The sequence below is a fragment of the Cryptotermes secundus genome, unplaced genomic scaffold (genome assembly GCF_002891405.2).
Source record: "Cryptotermes secundus unplaced genomic scaffold, Csec_1.0 scaffold511, whole genome shotgun sequence".
Lineage (NCBI taxonomy): Eukaryota > Metazoa > Arthropoda > Insecta > Blattodea > Kalotermitidae > Cryptotermes > Cryptotermes secundus.
The window spans coordinates 375,859-399,562 of NW_019727101.1; the positions used below are offsets into that span (position 1 = coordinate 375,859).

At 38.1% G+C, this 23,704-nt stretch overlaps 2 protein-coding genes across 3 annotated transcripts in view; one reads left to right on the forward strand and one right to left on the reverse strand.

The window, feature by feature from the left end:
• Nucleotides 1-13,207, forward strand: part of LOC111864426 (collagen and calcium-binding EGF domain-containing protein 1) — an 18,166-nt gene extending 4,959 nt beyond the window's left edge. The window contains exons 4-9 of the mRNA XM_023851659.2: nt 692-840; nt 1,982-2,226; nt 3,981-4,089; nt 4,995-5,107; nt 10,809-10,975; nt 12,601-13,207. Of these exons, the coding sequence (XP_023707427.1) occupies nt 692-840; nt 1,982-2,226; nt 3,981-4,089; nt 4,995-5,107; nt 10,809-10,975; nt 12,601-12,829 (1,012 nt within the window). The 3' untranslated portion in view covers nt 12,830-13,207. The remainder of the gene's footprint in view (nt 1-691; nt 841-1,981; nt 2,227-3,980; nt 4,090-4,994; nt 5,108-10,808; nt 10,976-12,600) is intronic.
• Nucleotides 13,208-19,869: 6,662 nt separating this feature from the next.
• The window catches only part of LOC111864424 (importin-11), a 45,814-nt gene continuing 41,979 nt past the window's right edge, over nt 19,870-23,704 (reverse strand). For both annotated transcript variants that reach the window (XM_023851655.2, XM_023851656.2), the window contains exon 21: nt 19,870-20,980. In XM_023851655.2, the coding sequence (XP_023707423.1) occupies nt 20,876-20,980 (105 nt within the window). In that variant the 3' untranslated portion in view covers nt 19,870-20,875. The remainder of the gene's footprint in view (nt 20,981-23,704) is intronic.

A 23,704-nucleotide genomic window follows, 5' to 3' on the forward strand; every position in this document is an offset into this window, starting at 1 on the left:
AATTTTAATATTTTTAACGTTTGACAATGTATATGATAGATACATATTTTAGTTATTTTAATGTGTGAACATGGCATGCAATGAACTGGTTTGACGTGGATAAGTAAGCACCTGAAGATGGCATTATTATGCCGAAACATGTAGTGCGAGGGAGAGAAGGAGATAAATGAGTGTATGCACTGCAAGACGGATTAAATAAATCATGGTCATAATTTTATGTTGAAAATTGTAATAAAATATATCTCTTGAGATATAAATGGGAGAATAATATTAAAATTAGTCTCAGAGAAACTGGTTATCAGGACGTAAACTAGCACAGGCCACAATCTGGTGTTAAATCTTGTTATGAAGTTTGAATTTTTGCAGATTATCTGAATGTTTGAATGTCTTACCAAATTTTTCTAACTATATTAGGGGGTGACTGACCATTGAATTATAACATCCTGCAGTCATTAGTTGAACATTTTCAAATATGACATCATACTGCCCTGAGTTTATCATGAAACTCACAACATTTTGCATCCATGATGTGTCTGTAAAGCTCTGTTTCTTCTGGAACTTTCGTTTTGTAATGGATTCTGTAATTTGCCCCATTTTCCTGTGTTCCAGGTGTATTCACAAGCCTATGGATCCCATTTCCATTCAGCTGTGTGATGCACACAGTAATCTGCCTCATTCTGCTGTGTTTCAGATGTATTCACAAGTCTGTGGATCCATGTTCCCTTCAGCTGTGTGAACAAAGGTGTTCTGTTTACCTGCAGAAAGTTGTGTGCACCTGTTTCCCAGGTTACAGGTTTAATGCAGAGAAACAGAAGCAGGGACTGAAGCCAGTGTGTGAGGGTAAGATGTTGACTATTCAGATTAAGAAAAATCTACGAGTATTTGGTATCAAAATTAAACATCCAAAATGTTACAAGATTTAAGGTTTCCATGGTAATAAAGATTCACATGGTGGTTTTCTGTGTTACGGCACTATGTTTTTTTCTGGTAATCTGCTATTATAAAGACTTCATGAAGAACTTAAAAATCTTAGAAAATGAAATAAAGCTAAAGGAAGTATATTCATTTTCATCTCATGTGGACACAAACAATTTGGAGGAATTTATTGCTTCTGTCTACCCAAAGAAGGGGCACATCGTATCATAGTTGGTTGAGGCACAGTATACTATGAGCCAGAAGGTCGTGGGTTACATTCCTGATGTCGCTGGATTCTTCAATTGATTCCAGCCACACTATGGCCCTGGGGTTGACTCAGCCTCTAACAAAAATGAGTACCAGGAATCTTCCAGGAGGTAAAGGGGGTAAGGCTGATAACCTCCCTGCCATCTGTGAGCTGACTGTCTAGAAAATATGAGAGCCTCCATGTTCTGTTACAGGAATATCTTTACCTTTTATCTACCCAATAATGGAAGTAGTATACCCAGAACCAGAATCAGTCTGGTTGCTGTGGAGAACAGAAAAATAACTTGTCTCTCCTAGGAATCAAACATCACTTCCAGGCTGTAGCCTAGTCTCTATAATGACTAAGATATAACAGTTCCTCTTTAAGGATTTATGTCCAACATAAACTTTTTAATTATTGGTTTATGTTCCTGAAACTTCGATTTCAACTGCCTGAATAAAGTTCACTTTTGTGCAGTTACTATTATGATTTTCAAACAGTGACCCAGATCAGTTCAAAGCACCAGTGTCAGTATAGTGATTGTCTATGGACAGGATGACTGGGTTTTAATTCATGATAGGGGAAGCCATTTTTATTTTTGCCACCATGTTCAGATTGACTCTCCACTTGCATCTCATTCAATAGGATCATTCCCTGGGTGTAAAATGGCCAGGACATGAAGTTACCACTTACGTACGTCTAATACCGAGGTTAAGGATACATGGAGTATACCTCCACTTTCCAATTTGCCTTCAGAATGTAGTGCTTTATTTAGACAGGCACATTATTTTTACCTCATTATGTTTATCTTTTTAACAGATGTGGATGAATGTGAAGAAGGGAGCTTAGATTGTGAGCACACATGTATTAATACTGTGGGTAGTTACAACTGTGCATGCCGAGATGGGTTTTCCCTGCGAACTGACAACCATACATGTGAGCCTAATCAACATCCTGAAGCACAGGAGGACAGGTTAAACCAAGCTGCCACTAGGGACCGTTGCTTTGCAAGCTGTGACACAGTAGCACGGCTTCATGATAAGCTGAACAGTATGCAGGAGAAGGTATGTGGTTACAATCCTCATAGTTAAGATAATTGTTTCAGTGTTGTGCTGAAGAACGCACCGTCACTATCAGAAATTTTAGGCATATTTAGTTACTATGACACAGGTCCTGTTAGTTCTACATAAGATTTCAGGTTCTCCTATTGGTGAGTGTTGTGATGTATGGATGTGAAACATGGTTCATGAATGAAAACAATACAGTTATGTTAAATATGTGGGACAGGAATATTCTGAAGTGTATTAACCTGTAACTGAGCAAGGAGTCTGAGATAAGAACTAACAATGAATTGAGGGAATTATAAAAACCCCTAAACTGGTAGCAGATATTTGAAGGCAAAGGTTGGAGTGGTCAGGGCATGTGATTAGAATGGATCAAACAAGGATGAAACATTAATTTTTTTTTCAGTCACAAGGTAGAAGTGTGAGATTTGAAGTTGTCTCAGCAGTGACTATGAAATATTACTGCCTTCTTGGACTTGATGCTCTGTAGGCAGGTAGATTGTTATGAACGTTTCAGAGAACATAACTTTTCAATCTTCAGGGCAGAAGGTGGAGACAGCACATCCCAGAGGACAGTAAGCTTCCATTACTTTAAAATGCTGGTTACCATGACATAATTTAAGAATTTGCTTCAGGTGCCATCTGTACTGTGGATCTCTGATTTAATCCAAGTTTATAATAATGTCACAGATGACAATCTTACACATAATTTATATAAATTTATTTAGTGTATGTGTGCCCAGTGGGTCATGTAACATGTACAGTATGCTGTGACTCATGGCAACAAATGTGTTAAGATCCATTTTAATATTATCCTTCTAGCTGCACCTAGTACAAATATTATGTTTTTGGACATTATTAGAGACTAGCTCTATCGACTGGGCCCAACTGAGTAGGTTTTATCTGATGACACAGACAGAATCCAGTTTCCAAAATGTCCTTTTGAAAAATAAACAGGATGGTATTTAGGTAAAGACAGGACGATGGATAATGTCCAAGAACATAATATTTGTACTAATGTACCATAGTTACAAACTTTCAGATATTATTAGCTGCACCTAGTTTTCCCACGTGGTCTCAAGGTTTTATAATTAAAATGTTGTACATGTCCTTGTTTCTACCATGCATGCTACATATACTAACACCTATACTCTTACAATAAAAGCACATACTACTTTCCAAGCCTAACCGCATGTGTAAAATGATGAACTACTACTCCATCTCCCTTTCCGTCACTTCAGGTTCTTAGCTGCATGGTTGTTCGAGTCCTGGTAGGGTCAAGAATTTTCTCTTCTTGATGTCATCCACACTGGCTCTGGGACCCACCCAGCCTCTAATGTACAATGGGTACCTGAGGATCTTTCCCTAGGGGTAAAGTGGCCTGGGAGTGAAGCTGACCACTCACCTCAAACTAGTGCCAAGGTCAAGAAATGTGGATCTACATATCCATTCCAAAATACACCTTTATTGTGTAGTGCTTAATTAGTTGAGCACAGATACAACTTTACTTTTTACTTTTATGGTTGGTGAGTGAGTGATTTCATTCATATCACTTTGTAGCCAAACCTTCCTGCAATCCCAGCCCACTGTTAGACCCATCTCTTTCCTTACCTACTCAGTAGTCAGCTTGGTCATGTAATATACAACATATGATACTCATACTGCATTACTAGATCAAACTCGCTGCATGAATTTGGAAATACAGAATTAAATAGCATATAAAATGCTTATCACACACCACTTTCTTTACAAAGGTCTTAGCCCTGATGACTGCTGTTCGGCTTTCAACATTAACACCAGGTCCACCAGGCCCCATGGGCCCACCAGGCCCTTCTGGGCCTCCAGGGCCTAGGGGATTTCCAGGTATGTAGCTATTTCCCAATAAATAGCAAACATGAAAGTTAATTAAATATGGTGTTTGTATGGAACACACAAAATTACAGAACATAAGGTCAGTCAAAATAAAATAAACTGTTTTAAGACTTATCTGAAGGATGCACACACATCTGCTGGATATATTGTAGTAAATAACTGGGGAAATAGTTAAAGAATTGTGTGTCAATATATGCATGATATAAACAATTGTCCAATTATTTAGAGTAATGTGTTTGGAATTCTTTTACCTAAGATTTAGAAGTTAACTGAACCAGATGACAAAATATATGGAAAATATTATAAATGAAAGCTGAAGATCTATGAGCATGTTTATTGTATAAGCAAATTCTGTTACAATTGGCATTTTGGGTTAAGACACCATGAAGTGTTCAAAGTGAGTACTAACATTCTTCAGGAACATACTATCCTTCCCTCCTCTCATAGTTCTGTGACCAGAAACCATTTCATCATGCTCTTAATGTATAAAGGCTATTAGAACCCCATTTCATTATTCCTATTAGCTACACAGGACTCTATGTTTCTATTTCTTTCCCACCCCTGTGATTTCTAAGTAATAAACTTCCATATCACCCTGCCTATACAACCTGGCCACATTCTCATCCCCTTCACTTCTACCTTGAAAATGGAAGCACTGTGTTCCTTTAATATGTTGGCATACTCCTACAAGACTGTATGGTGTCAGTACAATCTAAACACCCACTGCCATGAAAACCTCAAAATTTATAAATTCAGTTCTGGCCTCTAAGTTTTTCCAACCTGATTGCTACTTGTGTGGGTTCATTATGGGCACAGTTCCAGGCCATCAACAGCATGCATCATCCCACTATTGTTACATTCCTTTACAGTTTTAGTTTTATATAAATCTGTTTCAGGTCCTGAAGGAAGTTCTCCAGGAGCTGATTTTACTTACAGCCTACTGGACTCTTATGTAACTCCACAAATAAATGAAGGACCTGGATTCTGTCGTTGCAAACGAGGACCAGTGGTAAATATCTTACCTCCTACTGGAGGTCTAAAACATGTAATTATGCAAGAGAACAGACTGAAATTTCTGATAAAGTTCAGATTTATCAGTAGGAAAGGAATAACAGGAGATATATACAACCTGAGTGGTATATACCAGCTATAATGTGGCAAATGCCCACTCAAATATATCAGACAGACAGGACACACACATTCAAAGTCTGCTATAGTGAGCATATAAATGCTATCAGGACTAATAAATAAGATTCTAAATTCACACAACACATTTCGGAAACTGGACATACATTTGAAAAGATGGACCAGAGCTTGAAAGAAAGTAAGGGACCCAAACTCAACACATTAGAAAGATATTATATAAAAGTAAAGGTATCCCTATAACAGGCCGTGGGGGCCCATAGGGCTGTGAGACGTTGAGGTTCCTACATTTTCTAGACCATCGGCTCACAGATGACGGAAAGGTTGTCAGCCCTACATGTCAGTCACCCTTTACCCCCAAGAATATTCCAAGAATATTCCTGGTACGCGTTTCTGTTAGAGGCTGAGTCAACCCCAGGGCCATGGTATTAGGTCAATTGAAAAAATTCAATGACCTCATCTGGACTTGAACCTGCAACCTTCCGGCTTGTAGCATAGTGCCTCAATCAACTACGCTACCACATGCCCCCAGAAAGATACTATATATATATGACATAATGAAGAAAGGTCTGAAGATGAATGATACTTATTCGACATTCTAGTAAAAAATACACACACCAAATAATCCCACCCCTTCCACATCTCTCCAACCACTCACAGTATCCTCCCCCTACCTCATACCACTCAACTCTATACAAACAAGCATATACGAGATACCCCCCAAACAAGTAGTCTAGACTGAACCGCTACAACATAGCGACAACATCAACACATATCATCATAAGAAAATCTAATATACGTAAGTACACATACTAAATAACCTAATAACACACTCAGAAGCTTTGCCTTACAATAATTAAAAAGACTGTTACAGATCACTCCAAATAAACAACCTGTTGGGTCACATACAGAATAACGAGCATAAGCTCCACAAGAGAATAGTAAAGTCAAGACCACACGACCTAGCTTATGTTAGAAGATCCCGATACGCAGGCGCCCCACACTATAGTCGCTTCTACCACCAGAAAATCATTGTCAACACAAAGCGGTCACAAAGTTTTAAAGAGGTTTATCGCAAACTATTCCATTTCCATTTTTGTACAATTTTACTTTTTTGTTTTAATATTTTGTCTTTAATTTTTAAATTGATTACATGAGTATTTTAAATTTTAACTGAAAGATTCAATTTATGCACTCAAGAGCACATTATTGAAGAATTAGATGCAAATAGTCAGATGCAATTCAACAATTGAGTCTGGTTTCATTGTACACCCGATGATGACTCAGTATAGAGGTCAAAACATGTAGCATCAATAAAAACAAATGTTGATACAATAGTGTGTACTTTGTTTTTAAATATAGAATACTGTTGTGTAGACTGCATACTTTTATATACATTTATATACCTTGTTTATGAGTATCTGTCTGGGTATACCAAAAAAAAAAAAAAAGGTTTTTAGAAAAGACTACAATCTAAATTGTATATAATATTACAATATTATATTATTATATTTTTTAAAAGTTTAACCCTTTCATCATGGCAAGTGGTAGCATAGTTAGTTGAGGCACTATGCAACAAGCTGGAAGGTTATGAGTATCTGTCTGGGTATACCGCAAAAATAAAAGGTTTTCAGAAAGGGGTATTACCCTAAAGACTACAATCTAAGTTGTGTATAATATTACAATACTATATTATTATATTTTTGAAAAGTTTAACCCTTTCATCAGGGCAAGTGGTAGCATACTTAGTTGAAGCACTATGCTACAAGCTGGAAGGTTGCAGGTTCGATTCCCAATGGGAGATCAATGGATTTTTCAATTGACCTAAATCTTCTAGCCACTGTGGCCCTTGGTTTGACTCAGCCTCTAACAGGAATGGGTACCAGGAATCTTCCTGAGTGTAAAAGGAAATCAGTGCATATGGCTGAGAACCTCACATCATTTGTGAACTGATTGTCTAGAAAATGTGGGAGCCTCGACATCTCACTACCATATGGGCCCCTGTGGTCTGTTACAGGGGTAGTTTTATCTTTATCCCTTTATTCTTCAAGCAGACATACCACCTACACTAGATTTCTGTAGAAGTACAGAGTGGGGTGCAGAAACTTCCTTTTTTTGAAGGCAAATAGAAGAAAAATTATTGCTGATAGACAAAATTTATGTTTAGCTAATGAAAGAACATACTTTAAGATTTTAAATCATGTAGTTTGAAACAAAATATCTTGAAGGTGGTGGCCACCATTCTCTATGCACTGATGCAACCGTTTTCTGAAGTTCCCCTCTGCACATTCCAACATGTGCACCGGAATTTGGGCTACTTCCTGCCGAATAACATTCTTCAGCTGAAGCAGGTTTGTGGGGCAATATTTAAAAACCTCTGTCTTGAGGTATCCCCATAAAAAAAAATCATAGGGCATTAGATCAGGTGAGTGCACTGCCCACGGGATGTCACCTTGAAGCGAGATGAGCCGTTCGGGGAACTTTGCCCTCAAAACTGTCATCGAAGCTCAGACTGTGTGGGCCGTGGCACCATCCTGCTGGAACCAGACATTTCCTAGATGCATTTCTTCAAGAGCTGGTTCGAAAAAGTTTTTAATCATGTCCACATACCGCTGTGAATTTACAGTAATTGCACGATTGTCTTCTTCAAAAAATTAAGGGCCAATAACTCCAACTCTTGACAACACACACCATACTGTCACCTTATCATTGTAAAGCGGCCTCTCATGGAGCTCTCTGGGATTGTTACCACTCCAATAGTGCATATTCTGCTTGTTGACATATCTGGATAGGTGAAAATGTGCCTCATCACTAAAGAAAACAAGTGCGTCAGGGGGTAAAGTTTCCAAAAATGTTTCGCATGCAGTTATTCGGCTCTGGAAATCATGTGGTGACAATTCTTGCATAACAACCATCTTATAGAGATGGAAATTAAGATGTTCGTGAAGAATTCGGTGCACTGAACGACTGGATATGTCTAGGGCGACTGCATGTTTGCGAGCGGAGCATCTTGGAGATCTCAAAATCAACTGTTGAACTGCCTCCACATTTTCTGGCATCATAACGGTCCACTGTCGTCCTGATGATTTTTTCACCACACTCCCGGTTGTCCTAAAGTTCTCTACCCACAAAAAAATCGATTTCTGGTTGGGAACCGGACCTCTGGACTTAATTCCGAAGTGAGTATGGAACGCACGCTGCACCGCCACGTAGGATTGGTTGTTTGAAAAACAGGCTTGACAGCAAACACATGCTGCTCACTTATCCACCTCATGTTTCCTACTGAGGAGTATTAGACAGAAACTTCCGCGACTGCTGTGTTCGCCGAGCCTATCCCCACTTTTCTGCGACCTCCCCTCCCCTCACAATGCGTCTTCACAAAAAGGCAGTTTCTGCGCCCCACCCTGTACATCTAAACTATTATAATTTTTCTTTTTATTCTCTGAATTTTGCTTGGAAAATAAAAATTCACTGCCTCTTAAACTTAAAAGTACATTATTTCAACAGGCATGGAAATCAAACATTCAAAGAACACAAAACATAACGTTTACTTATAATAAAATGCTGTACTGTTGAGACTTGGAAGCACTGAGTGAAGAACCTCCAACAGTTCAACTGATTTCACAATTTAAGAAATAACATTATCAAACCTCAGAATTCATTCCTGCCATCATAAACGCTTTGATAACACTTCAATTTCATTCATATCCTAACCACTGACCACCCCCCCAACCCCAAAGAAGAAAGCTGAAGTTTTATGTTATAACCTCATAAATCTTACCTATGCTTTGGTCCCCTCAAGGCAGCATGTCCCTTACCAAGTATGGTTACTGTTTTGTTCATGCAGGTTACATGCTCAGCCAATATTAACCTCAATTATTTATTATTTCAACAATACTAGCTGAAAAAATATGTGAAGATCATGTCTCCAAACACATGTAAATTTCATTCTATTGCTTACAGAAAAGTTTATTTACACTTTTTTTCAAATAAGGATATTCCACTTACATCTATAAGCTCTTTACCATTATACAACTCTATTTATTATGTAATTGTTGCATAAACTTGGGGATACTTGTAAGCTCTTTGGTCTAAATATTCTCAACTTTTCTTCCCTCAATTTAAGAAACCACATATCACCATATAAAACCATCACCTGGCATGCAGTTTATCATTTATATGGACCTTTTAGGTCCTGCTGCAAATGTATACAAATTACCAGGTTATAAGAAAATTAACTGTAACTAAGAGAAAGGAAAATGATTTTGTGAAATTCCAGAGGTGCTTTATTTTTAGATAACTGAATAACTAAGAATTTGTTGATATTCAAATTGGCAAGAAGTCAGAATTTTGGCCTATAGATAAAAATGTCCCTGCTAAATTGATTAAGCACCATGCCCCCAACTTCTCTTCCCCAGGGCAAAAGCCAGTAGATACTGGATCATCCCAGAGCTGGTCTGGACTCTGTGGACTCTTGCCCCACCATGAATCATATTCTTTGGCCGTCCACTCTGTATGTAGCCAGTACCTGTAAAAAGTAAAGCTATCCCTGTAACAGGCCATGAAGGACCATAGGGATGTGAAATGTTGAGGGTCCCACATTATCTAGACAATCGGCTCAAAGATGGCGGTAAGGTTGTCAGCCTTACACGCCGGCCGCGCTTTACTACCCAGGAAAATTATTTAATTAATTCCTGGTACTCATTTCTGTTAGAGGCTGAGTGAACCCCAGGGCCATAGTGCGGCAGGAAGGATTAGGTCGGGATTTGAACCCGCGACCTTCCGACTTGTAGCATAGTGCCTTAACTACTACGCTACCGCGTGCCCCCTGCCAGTACCTGCACTTAATGAATAAACATTCAATGTTTAGGCTTCACTGTTCAACAACATTATATACAATGAAATCAAATTAAATATATTAATTCAATATATTCTTCAGTGTCATACTGCATCTGAGCACTACATTAAAAGAATGAAGCAAATAGTATTTTAATTCAGTCTAAATTCAGAGAAGACTTTTTTCTCTCAACTGTAATCATTGTAACCTTTCTTCTCTTGTAGACACAGAATAAAATACATTGGCAGTAAAATGAAATACATTTTAATTAAATACAATCATAAATATGGTTGGGAGATCAGAGTGATTGTTGAATATACAGTTTTGGAAGTGTCATATAATTATCATGAAGACTTTTCAATTTTCTCTGCAGCTTCTGTTCAAAATATTTTTCATGCTGATAAATCCAAAAGCACACATAGGCCTCCATGTGAAAGTGGTCCAATGGCTCAAAAAATTTTCATTAAATTACCCAATATCAAATTTCATGAAAATCCATTTGGTGACACTCGTGTGCCTTCATTTGAAATGTTCATAATGGTTTGCACTACCCAAACTCACTCTTCTCATAATCTCAGCATGAATTTTGTCACTAGCTTCTGAAGAAGCACTCTGTTCCATGAACTTCTTGTTTTCAGATTTTCAGAATGGGTCTACTCTATGACTTTATCCTGCATTCAAAACATGAAATGTGACATGCAGAGTACATGCCAAGTTTTACATTCTACAGGGTCCTCCCGGCCCACCTGGAAGAGAAGGTCTGAAGGGGTCACAAGGAGAACAAGGACCACGTGGGGTCAAAGGGAAGCCTGGATCATTTGATTTCCTACTGCTGCTTATGGCAGACATACGGCACAACATCAGACAATTGCAGGACAAGGTGTTTGGTGATCATGGGTAAGTCTCTTGGCTTGTGACAATATGCAGTCTGCTAGAAATTTAATGACATTCTGGAGGAATGTGCTGTGGCCATCTTCATCTACTGGACAAAAGACAGAAGCAGCATATTCCTCCGGAACATCAGCAAACTTTAAGACTATATGGCATCACACCACGGAAGTGTTATCTTCATAGCCATCATCATGTAAACCTGCAATTGCACAAACCTAGATTTTATTATTCTGGCAAGGTAATCTACTTTTCTAATGAAATCTCATACCAATTAAGTTGGGCCAACTCATAAAGCATAAGCTGGGTTCACAAAAGCACTGCATTATCATACAGGTAGTATCATAAGCCTATGATGTTAGTGCAATGTATATCTGACTCTGACAGTTAAGAGACAATTTTTGTGACATAGTTTACACCCCTCTGAGAAACCCTCTTGCCTGCTGCTTCTTCCAGCTGTAAGTTAAGTTAATGGTGCAAAATAAATTATGGAAATTCTTCCTTCCACATCTTTTCCATCTCATTATTCACCATCATTCAATCACTGAAATTTGTTATATTCAATTCAATAAGCAACCATTTGATTCAACATGGCACTTAATCAATGACTGGATACTTCTGAGTTTTGGCCACCTGGCCATCTTTAATGGTTCCCACCAAAGCACTATAGGAAGTGAAAGTTCTATAGTCGACTGAGTTAAATTACCAATTTTAGGGGAGTTAAAACACAGTTACACATTCATAACTAAAACAAAATAATCTATGACCTGAGTGCAGATATCACAGCAGTCTGATTTTTGTTGTATTTCAACCCTTCAGTTGTTGGCAATCTAAAACATTGAAAGGTTTCTCATAATCCTGTCTGTCTAATCTCTCACACTGTATCCTATTGTGCCCCACAGAACTAAGCACCTGTTGTGACATTAGCCTTTAAATTTTATATCTTTGGGTGTTCTCTATTAGATATTCTGCAACAAAGTGACAGAGAAGTTACAATTTGATGTAAATCAGACAATTTCATTTACAGTTCACTGAACATATCTAAATATTTTCAAGATTACAGGTACATGAATAAATGAAGCAATAACAAAATAAATCAGTCAAATTTCTACTTTTTTAGGTTATCTGTTTACAGTCCAAGGAATGGGTGCATGGGTGCCGTGGGGGCGGGGGAAGCCTGGCATCTGCCCCTCTGAATTTCTTTTCCAGGGGGTGGGGAAGAAATTAGAATTTAATGAAAAAAGGAAACATACAAAATAATAATACCAAAATTCAAAGTTATTTAAAAAAATAATCTTCTATCCTGAATACTAAAATAATCAGCAAAAATAGTTGTGGCTTGATTATAAATTTTTGACCATATTTTCTGACTTATTCTCTTAATGCTGGCACTAATTAATCATTTCCAATTATTTTCAGTGCTGCAGTTTTTTAGTAAATGAAAATGATACCCTAAAACTTAAATCAGATTGATATATTTTATTGGATCACTATGCCACTCTTCCCTTACTGGATGCAAAGCCCAAGATGTTACATGTACACCACTGCATCATGCATGGGAATGGGATGGATTTATCACTATTTTTTTTTTCATTATTTTTCATATATTAATTAAGGGTATGTTGTTCCTTCAGTCCACCAGCATTTGACCTGCAGGCAGAATTACGTCAACACCGATCCAAATACCGCAAACGTCTTGAGCGCCAGCAACGACTGCTTGAAGGTCATGTGGCACCATGGTTGGAGAGTACAGGTCCAGCCGAATTCCGTGACTCAGAACAACCAAAGAAAACTTTACAGGAATACATGGATTGGGACGAAGAGGACACATCTGGTGATGCAGATTCTGATGAATTCACATGACTTCAACATTTAAGTATATTCTGCTTTACATAAATCTTTCAGTGAAATTTAAACATACATGAGAATTTAGATCTTGCAACTTCCAAGGAATGGGTGCATCAAAGTACAGTACTTACCATGTTTATTGCTGAATTTTATCTTCTAAAAATAGATGCATATGCATGTGATGACATTTCAAAACCCTACTATATGCTTCTTCCAAAAATGTACATTCATAAAATGCCTTCACATTCCTACTTTAGATATATAAGTAATATGATCAGGCAACACAGTGTTATTAACAACTGTGCTCCAATTCACAAAACAAGGTTATTCTGCAGATTTCACTGTTTTATTCTCTTCATTTCAAAATAAATGGTCAAACTTGATTACAGCAGTGATCAGTATTTCATTGCAAATCGTTTTCTCATTCTGTGAATATATAACTAAAAAAAAAAGATTGGATACTCTTCTCTGGGTGTATTCATTTAGCTTTCCAGTTTTGTATATGCAGTTCTCAAGCATCTATCCATCTGTCTTTTCTGAAATGTCTGACAGATAAAGAAAATCAACAGTATAAATGTTTCTTCCAGCTTTTCAGCTTTCAAAATTCAATACTGACACAGAAATGCCAAGTGTCATAACTTAATGAATATCCAATTCAGGTGACATATTTATGAAATAATAAATACATTCCAGAAAACAGCCATTTTTACACACTCTAGTCTTTACAAGTTATGATACCACGTAGACTTATAGGTGTATACCAAAGTTTCAGAGAAGCATACTGCCTCCATCTTCAGGGTAAACTACAAAAGATGTAATATGTTTCTCCAAAACACTTGTAACTGCCAATCAAACTACACAGTGTCATGACCTAGAAGACCACAATATGAATTTTCACTGCATGAAAATCTTGACTCTCATAATGGATTTTGAAAATTCACTAGTGTTTCACACTCCCAGGATGTATTAAAGAAAGAAATACGAGGGTTGTACTGAAAGTCATGAGCAACAATTTTTTGTAAATTAACATGCTTTATTATTGACAAACCAAATACACCACCTCAATCTACAGACCTTTCTTTATTTTCCCACATAATTGCCACTTCTTTGTGCACATTTCTCCTAGCGTTCTGGGAGTTTGAAAATTCCCCTTCTGTAAAATTCCGTTCCAGCCATCCGAAGGCACTGACGCACTGCTTTCTGAATTGCCTCCCTTGTCTCAAAACGTTGTCCATGCAGATGATCCTTCACAAATAAGAAAAGATGGTAGTCGGAGGGTGCCAGATCAGGGCTACAGGAGGGGTGTGGAAGAACTTCACACCCCATCTTTGCAATTGCTTCCAATATGAAGCAAGCGGCATGGGGGCGAGTGTTGTCATGCAGGATGATGATGTTTCGTCCCAGACGTTTATCGCGCAATGCATGACAGAGCTTGTGCAGCGTCTAGACGTAATGAGCAGCATTGATGGTTTGCCCAGGTTCCAAGAATTTGGCCAGAATAAACCCCTCTGCATCCCAGAAGACTGTGCCCATCACCTTCACAGCTGATGGCACTGTCTTTGCCTTCTTTTTTGATGGAGAATGCAAATGGTGCCATTCCATACTCTGCAGTTTCATTTCAGGCTTGAAATAGTGAAACCAACTTTCGTCACCTGTCACAATACAGAGCAAAAAATCATTGCCTTCATGTCGATATCTCTGCAGCAGTTCTGAGGTGATGGCTTTTCACTGACCTTTGTGGTCTTCGGTCAATAACTGTGGGACCCAATGAGCACAAACTTTCCTACAGCCCAAGCTTTCAATCATCTCCTGTACTTCACTGTGCCCTATTCCAAGTTTTCGGGCTATTGTGTCCACAGTCACACGCCTGTCATCTTGAATGATCTCATCCACTCTTTCCTTGTTGCGTTCAGTTGAGGCTGTTCGAGGACGACCGCTCCGAGGCTCATCTTCGATGCTGGTGTTCCCATCTTTAAAATGTTTCACCCATCTTCGAACACTGCTCGCACCCATGCACACACTTCCATAAGCACGCTGAAGTCTCTGGTGAATTTCTGCAGCAGGGATTTCCTCTTTCACAAGAAATTCGATGACAGCACGCTGGCGAAACGACATATCGTTGTCGGCCATTTTGTTAGGAGTGATACTGGTCACGTGATGCAAGCTATTGACGCCAGAAGACACTCAAGGTCAATACAACAGTTGGTTCCACCTACCACCGTACTCTCTTTTGTCTGCTGTTCCCAGGTTGCATGCAAAAAAAGGTGCTCATGACTTTCGGTACAACCTATATATATATATGTTGCTTTATGCAAGTACATGCCACAAACAAAAATGCATTTTCTAAATTTAGCGTATTCAGAACAGTGAATAAGAAGAAAACACAATTAAGAACAAAAATACTACTTTTGTCAAATACATTCCTGGAAACATGGCGGTAATATGAACTTAAAAAAGACTGACATCCCCCTACATATAGTTAATGGTTCATCACAGATCATAAAAGATTAAGAAAATTGTTTACTTTTACAAAGAATATGACTGTTCTTTTGAATTCCAAAAATTCAGATCCTGCTTTTGCTGAAATCCTTGTTGGTTGTAAAGCACAGAGATACAAAATAACAGTGCTGTTAGGACTACAGCATAAACAGACAGAGCCACTTGGGAACTGTGTACTTTGAAGGGGAGGGGAAGAGTTCAATGGGAGATATCTTTTTACGTACACTGCATGGTGTATCCGTGTGTGCTTATACATACAGTAGCAGTATATTTACAATGCAAGTACAAGTGCAAACTTTACACTGAAAACTAAATATTTTGTCATAAAACCATCTACACAATTCTGGAAAAGTATGTTATTACCATATATGTTTTGACCAATAAATTCTCTTAAAGTGCTTCAATTTTTCATCAGATTTTACTTAGTGGTTATTAGTTATTTTCCTTTGCTAATGAATGATCAGTTGGTAGTTTCTCACATCAGAAACATGCATCTAACATTAAACGTTTGTCCTAAGAATTTTAAATTATTTATTTTTTCAGCTTGATATATACTTAAACCTCCATCACTGTCCAAATTACACAACCTGCCACTGTATCACATTTGCTGTTTGACACACATAGTAATGGTAGTATTTCCACAAAGACGTTTTTAGTCAGCTTTACAGACTACTCTAATTCTTTTAAAAGCAGTTCAGAGTTAGAACTGGAATATGTTTCCAATTCATGAATGATTATTTGAACTCTCAGTTCTAGGAGCAGAACATGTCTCTGAAAAAAGTTCTCTAGGCCACCATAATGTGTTGCATTACAATATACTCCCAATTATCTGTGAATGGATCAACCAGTTTGTGTTTCTGTGTGTGCCTTTTCAGCAGTGGTCACAACTCTGTGGAGTGCCTATTAAGTTTGCTTAGTGCTTCTGTCTGTACGAGTATATGTGAATTAACTCATGAACCACTGGGCAGGTTACATGAAACATGATATTTGAGAATTTTACAAAGAATCATTGAATCATTTCAATTTTCCTTTTGATCAGACAATTTTAACAACCACTCTACATGAAGAAGTGTACTTGTTTCTGCATGTATCCTGAACATAAATTGCTAAATATTTATTGGAACAAAAAATGTTTCAAATAGGCTGTAGAAAAAAATTAACCATACCATGTTCACTACACATTTTCCATAAGACATGCATGGTTCTGAAGATACCTAAATGAACAGGACACTAGTCATGCTTTTCTAAATTTCTCCTGAACACACCAGAAACTTGGATTATCTTGGGTTTTCAATTATTCAAATGTCTTTTCACTTCATTAGTACAGTTAATCAGGAGTATATCATACTTTACAAACACAGTCTTTATCATTCCTGTGGAGAATTCCCCAGCTAAATGATTGCACACCATCAAAACTCAAAACACAGATTGACTGTTAATGGTTCTGTATATGGCCTGACCAAATCCTAAGATTCTGACAGGAGCATCATGTTTTCATGAAAGTATATGTAATTAACAAAAGACTTCAAGAGTCTTTGCAGGGGAGAGAAGAGAAATACTTGTATAATGGAACTTCCATTTCACATTCCTCAATTTATGGTTTTTCCTTATTTGAAGTTCAGCTTCAAAAACCCTAAGTCAATAATTTCAATGTTAAATGTCCTCCAGTTAAGAATTTCCAAGTTTAAAGTTTCAATCCATTGATCCCCAAAGAAACCACAAATCAGGTGTTCACTGACAGGAAATCCTGAAGGAAAGAGGCCTCTTGGAAGACACACATACATGGTAGAATGATATTACAAAGGATCTTAAAGAAACAGGAAAAGAGGATATGGACTGGATTTACATAGCTCAGGAGAAGGACCAGTGTTGGGTCCTTGTGAACACAGTAGCAAACCTCTGAGCCTTCAGGTTTTATAAAATACAGCAAATTACTTGGTAACTGAACAATTAGCTTCCCAAGAAGAATTCTGCCCCATGTGGTCAGTTGGTTAGTTATTTAGAAAACTGTAGATCTATATTTATTACTGATTCTGGTTCCAAAGCATCATGAAAGAGCAAGCTGATATACATAGGATGGAATACTGTATGGATACAACTGTCTCTTAGTGTTGTGAAAGCAATCAAGGTAGTCACTAGAACCACAGGATTACTTAGTCAGTCAGCGCTATGGTGTCGGCAAGTAGAGCCATTAGATGAGAAGCTGGTGATGTGATTCAAAAATAAATATGAGAGATATAAAATCGGACAATAGCAACAAAGTTAACGAGTCTACTCTTCATTATTACAGACATGTTCGATGTGATGGCATACAGACAGGTTCCTCCAAAGAGTGTGCACTTACATACTAAACAACATGGTCTCATTTGCCAGAAGACATTAATCTTAACACTGCTATGTCAAACTCGAATCACATGATTCATGTTCTTCGTAGAGCTATAAATTACAACTGTGCCCAAGACGAAAAGTACATATAGTTTTATGCAAAAGAGCAATAATTATTGTTATTTTATGTAGTTTCTATTCCTTACCCTTCCCTGTTCTGCCCCCTTGTCTGGCTACAGGCTAACTCTGGAGTTTAATTCCTGACAGAGGCACTGAATACTTTTCGCTGCGGTGTCCAGAGATACTCTGGGGTCTGCCAGTCTCTTATCCATCAGGCATCAGGTGAAAGCATACGACCGTTTACATCAATATAGTGCAATGATCTAGAATCGTTGCAGGTTTCCTGCATGCTCACACATGTCTTCACGCCAAGGTGCCAGGGCACAGGGACACCTGCATCTTTGCTTCTTCCATAATTTTCACACATATGCAAATGAACTCAGTTACTGAAGAGTACCATCACCTAGCAGCAAGCAGAGTGCTGCTTGTTACTCACTTGGCTCCCTCTTTGACTGCGCAGATGGAGGCAGTACAATACTCCAAAACATCAGTAAACTTCTACCAGATTATACAACATAAAAATCCCAGAAGACAGTACTTTTCACAGATACCACTGACAGAACATCAAATGTAACATAAACTCAGTTGTCATGAAAATCATTCCTCTTCGGCTGGGGCCACACGAGCGCACAAAATGTGTCCGTTGTAATGAATGTCATGACGTCCGTTGTAGAAATAAACAAGAGAGGCGAATGCTACGCTTTCTTCTGGCTCCATTGCAGACAAAAAACTACGCACCACATTCTGCAACTGTGTGGTATCCTCAGCAACGTCCGTCATAAAGTATGTTCATTGCAACGGACGTACTTCGTGCGCTTGTGTGGCCCCATCCTTATTCCACACATGAGGAACTTCACACATTTAATGAGGGTGGAGGGAATGTTATGAGTTAACACAATACAGATTATAGTCCTCTGAGATGTGATACCATTAGTTTAATACAGCAGCAGGAGGCAGTACTTTCCTCTGAAATGCTTATATCTTTCCATGACTGTCAAACTATATGGCAACATATCCCAGAAGGCAGTAACCTTCATAGTCATTGCTGTGAGGACCTCAGATCTCACATAAAATACAAGTAAATTTCACACAGAAACATTAAAATAAAAACTAAGCAGTGTGTATACCTAAATGCCAGGCCAAAAATATAACATTCAATGTTTGCTGCAAACCAAAATAACATTTGTAGTTTAAATAACACTTACTGTAAAATTAAAATGTTGTTACAGTACATTTATTGAATGAACTATGTAGGTCTTCATTTCTGAAAAGTGACATGAGTTCAAGCTTAGTACAGACCTCAACACCAAAGAATGCAGCATATATTAGCTGGGATCTGAGTAAATATGGTGCCTATTTGTCACTGTTCATCAAATTGTTTATTTCTTTATTTAATTTTATGCTCTGATCATAGCAAATCTTTTTGCTCAACCAATATGCAACATTATCACATAATACAATCATAAATGTGCCTTCATAGGTCTTTGTTCTTCAGTTCAGTTCACAGTCACACACATTTTCTATCAAGTTATGAACATATCAGAGATCTTCAAATAATACATCTACAAAATGAAGAGATAATGCACTGACAGGTACAGTACTACGAATTTTCCAGCCTTTCATATTATAATATCATAGGTCTTCTAGAATGTAACACCATGAGTTTACTAGGTATATAACGATTTTGAGGATCCTAATGCCTGCAGCACAAAGAGAGAGGCAGCAGATGGTTCCAAAAACTAGTACCTATCTACAATGCTGCCACCACATCCCATATGATCATCATCACAAGAACCTCAAATCACATTTCAAATTACATTCACACTTCTCTTCTAGGAACAGAACAGGTAAATATTTTTGTTTCAGACAAAATCTTGCTTAATTCTTGTTATACTGTAATACAGCTAGATAAATAATTCACAAAGGATTGTGAATCAACAAGTAAATTAAGAGTACTATCCTTCTGGGCTATAATGCTATGTAGTCCCTTGAAAGGGAACTGATGCTTTGGAGGAACATACCACCTCCATCTTCAGGGTCGAAGAATAAGCTGAGCAGGAGACCAGTGTGAAAGCAGGTGGCAAGCAATTCTCTGGTCAGTTGACTTTCAACAGACTACATGCTGTTATATCCAAGAAGATAAACTCTTCATAACCACCGGTGTGAGAACCTCAAATCCTACACAAAGTGTTGACTGATTCCATGAAACACTTGACTATTAGCATAGGCATCAGAGTATGAGCTGGTCCTATTCAGTCTCAGTATTGTGGAGCTTCAGAATGTTAACGTAATGAATGTTCTTTACATTTTGCGCTGCATTCAAACTCGTAAAAAAAAAAAAACAACAGAAACTTTTCAGTAACAGCAGTTCCTCAGAAAACAAAATATAACTTTAATGGAAGAGCTATATCAAACCATCCACAACTGTTTCATTATATAAGCAGGAATTAGTACTGAACACAATTACCAAAGTTTAGTAACTGTAACGAGCATGGTATAGTATCTATAGCATGAATCTGATAAACATTGCACTAAGAATTTTTATCAACAAGTTCATCAAAATATTTATCTTTTTGAAGTTCCATTATACAGAACTGTTGTTATATTACAGTTAAATTAATTTTCATTACCCGAATACATACATTCCTCAATACACAGAGCACTGATGCTCTTAAACTTTCATTGGATAAGAAAACTTAAAATGAATTGTATTATTTACCAATAAAACCTCCAAATACAAAGTATGGTGATAAATGTGAAAGAACAAGCAATGTTCAACATGTGATACTGTAATCCAAATCATGGAAATACTCCTAGATTACAAAACGAATGAAAGGACTAGGGCAATACATATGCTTTGTTAAAGAGTTAAATGCAGTAGACTTGGTTATGCCTTACACTCAGAACAATTTCTGTCTCTACTTTTGCCTCTTCACAAACATGTGGCTCCCAGTTAGAGGTCAAATAAATTTCAACAGGTAATCATCCTTTCATCACTTGTAAAAGAGGCAAAAAATATTACAGATTCCAACACATCACAGAAATTCAGTCAATTGTAACCTCCAAACTAATGATTCTAGTTATTTATAAAACCATGTCAGTCTTGACCTCATCTATTTACAACACAACATACTCACGCACTTGTTCCAGTGTCTCAGTATCAACAGTTTGCAATAGCTGTTCAAACTGTGATGCTCCAACTTGGTTTTGTAGCTCTGACAGCTGCCCACAAACACAACAAGAATATGAGATACTCATCATATATCTTTTAGATAGAGACCTCACGAATTGGAGGGCTCCTCTCCTCAATACCTCTATACATATGTGAGTCGCAATTCACAAGCTTAAATATTTCCATACCTACATAATAAAATTTAAATACAGACTATCACAAGTCTTTCATTAGGAAGAGCTACCATATTTATCAGTGTACCACATGCACTTGTTTTCCTGAAATTTACATTAGGACCCACATCTTAAGAAGGATCTTCATTTCTGAATGGATCAATCAACATTCAAGTGTTGATCATGGTTTCATCGAGACAGTTATCTGATGCACACAGTAACACACATCCTGCCTTCTTTTACAGCAGTAAGTCACTTCCAGCAGTGTGCAGGTTTTTCACTTGTGAAATCATATGCCAAGGTAGTCAGCTGAGCACACGGAACTGACTTTAGTAGCACACACATGTAGTTGTAAGGAGTAGATACTGTGGCATGCAGGCCCACTGCTAGGCAATGGCTGAGTAGCGATCATGTGGGAACCCCAACAGACATGAGTGCAACAATTGCACAGCAACAGAGGAAAAGTGTTTTTTGTGTGGTCTGTGCCAAAATGTTAAAAACAGAAGTTAGTAAGAGGAGTTGAGTTAGTGAGCCAGTCAAGAGTTGCTGTAGTTGAGGCCGAGGACAGTTTGGGAACCCAGAGGAAGAGGAATGTCCACTGCTGGAAGCTGTTACCAGAAGACTGGTGAAGACACAGCAGGCTGAGAAAACTTAAGTTTGTGCTCTAGTGAACTGTAAAGTGTGTGAATTAGTAAAACGGATATAATTGCTTGTAGACGGGGATCTGTAAGAGTTCAATAAATCCAATTACCAATCCAAACCCATCTATAGTCACTCCAACACGTGACAACACGTTCTGTTACACAGGTTATGGTTACTGTATATGTATTAACATGAGTAAGGGATTGAGCAGGTTTACTGTGAATGAGAAATTAAAAATAATACATGAGGCAGAAGAAGTAAACTGTGATTGTTTGCTTGGCTGCGGGTGTTTAAGCAGTGATTATGAAGAGTATGATTTTCTGAATTGTAACACTGTGTAGTTTGGAGAAAGCCTAATATTTCAGGGGAACATACAGCCTCCATCTTCAGCGTCAAAGTTTGCCATCTCCTTCTTCTGAATTCTTGCTTGATTTACTATTCAACTCTGAGGATGGAGACAATGTATTCAAAACACTGAGCTTTCTCCAGTGACACAAAGTTACAATCCAAATCACCATACTTGTCATTCTGAAGCCATCTTCGTTTTTTTTTCTGGATGACACTATAAGATGTCCCACATATCTGGAACCATTCAAACTAATGGAGTCTTGACACAGCTGTTGCAAAACATGCTCAATATATTGTAACGTGGATGGCGTAGCGGGAGGTGGGGGTCGCGTGAACTCTGTGATCTTGCAAGTGACGTCACATATCTCCACTCTGTCCATCAGTGTGCAACACTTGGTAGACATCCCTTTCCCCTCGGTGACGTGGCGGCGCCAGGCAACCATTTCCGCAGTGATGTAACACAGGATGCCATGGTTGCTATGCAGCAGTAAACAACTCCTGACAGCGTTGCTAGGCTATCGGCAAACACGGCGTCAGACAACAGCAGTACCTATCACATAACTGTTTTCTGTCTTGTCCGTGCCGAGGCTAAATAACGAGCATCGAACACTATTCAGAGTTAGCTGCGAGTTAGCCAGGCAGTCAGTTGAGTTGAGTTGAAATGTAGCCGTCGCCGGAGACAGCTGAATTGGAACAGTCACCGAGTTAAGTTGCAGCAGAAAGAAGAATACCGTAACGTGTGATTAGAGGTGATAGCGTGAGAAGCAGATGCTTGGCTCACAAGAGAATTGAGAGTGTGTAATACAGTGACACTGGTATAGCTCCCGCATCATACTGTGAATACGTGTAGACTACTGAGGGCAGAGTGGACAGATTATTGTGTAGGGTTGTAAATTGTGTAACCCTGTAAGAGTGTTGTAATTAATTGTAGCCGAGACTTGTGGGTTGTTAAACCAATTAACAATCTGAACGGCGTCTTCAGTGGCAAAACGCACTACAATATCTTATCATTTGCACTGACACAAATGTGATGTTCTTGCCAGTTCAAGAAAATGGCATTTTTCATTTTTCAGGATGGCCTAAGTTCTCAAAATTACCAGGTTTTCAGGCTTTGTCCATCATCCGGTATTCTAGAAACTAGAAAAAGCAACATTTCATAAACTGGATCTGTTTCCGTCTTCAGGGAGGTGGGGGGGGGGGACCCCTGCTCTGTTGGGCCCCTTAGAAAGAGCTAACCTCAATCAATCCAGTTTCCAAAACGTTGTGTTTTCTAGTTTCTAAAATGCCAGCTGATGGATAAAGTCCACAAACCAAGCAATTCTGAGTGTTATACACCACTGTCAGACCCCTTTAAAATCTACATGGCATAAGTTGCTTGTGATGTGATCTCACCTTATACAGTGACAATTCGCCTTTGAAGATCCTACTGCATAATGAGATACCTGTATTATAACAATATTAAGGATAGCAGCAGAGACCCTGCTTTGCATACTCACAATCCAGTCATAACATCCAATATTGAAAAAAATACAAAACACAGGTTTCAAGAAACTCTTCTAAATAAGTATTTTTCATGAAAATGTGAAAGATGATCACAGAGAGACTACTGTT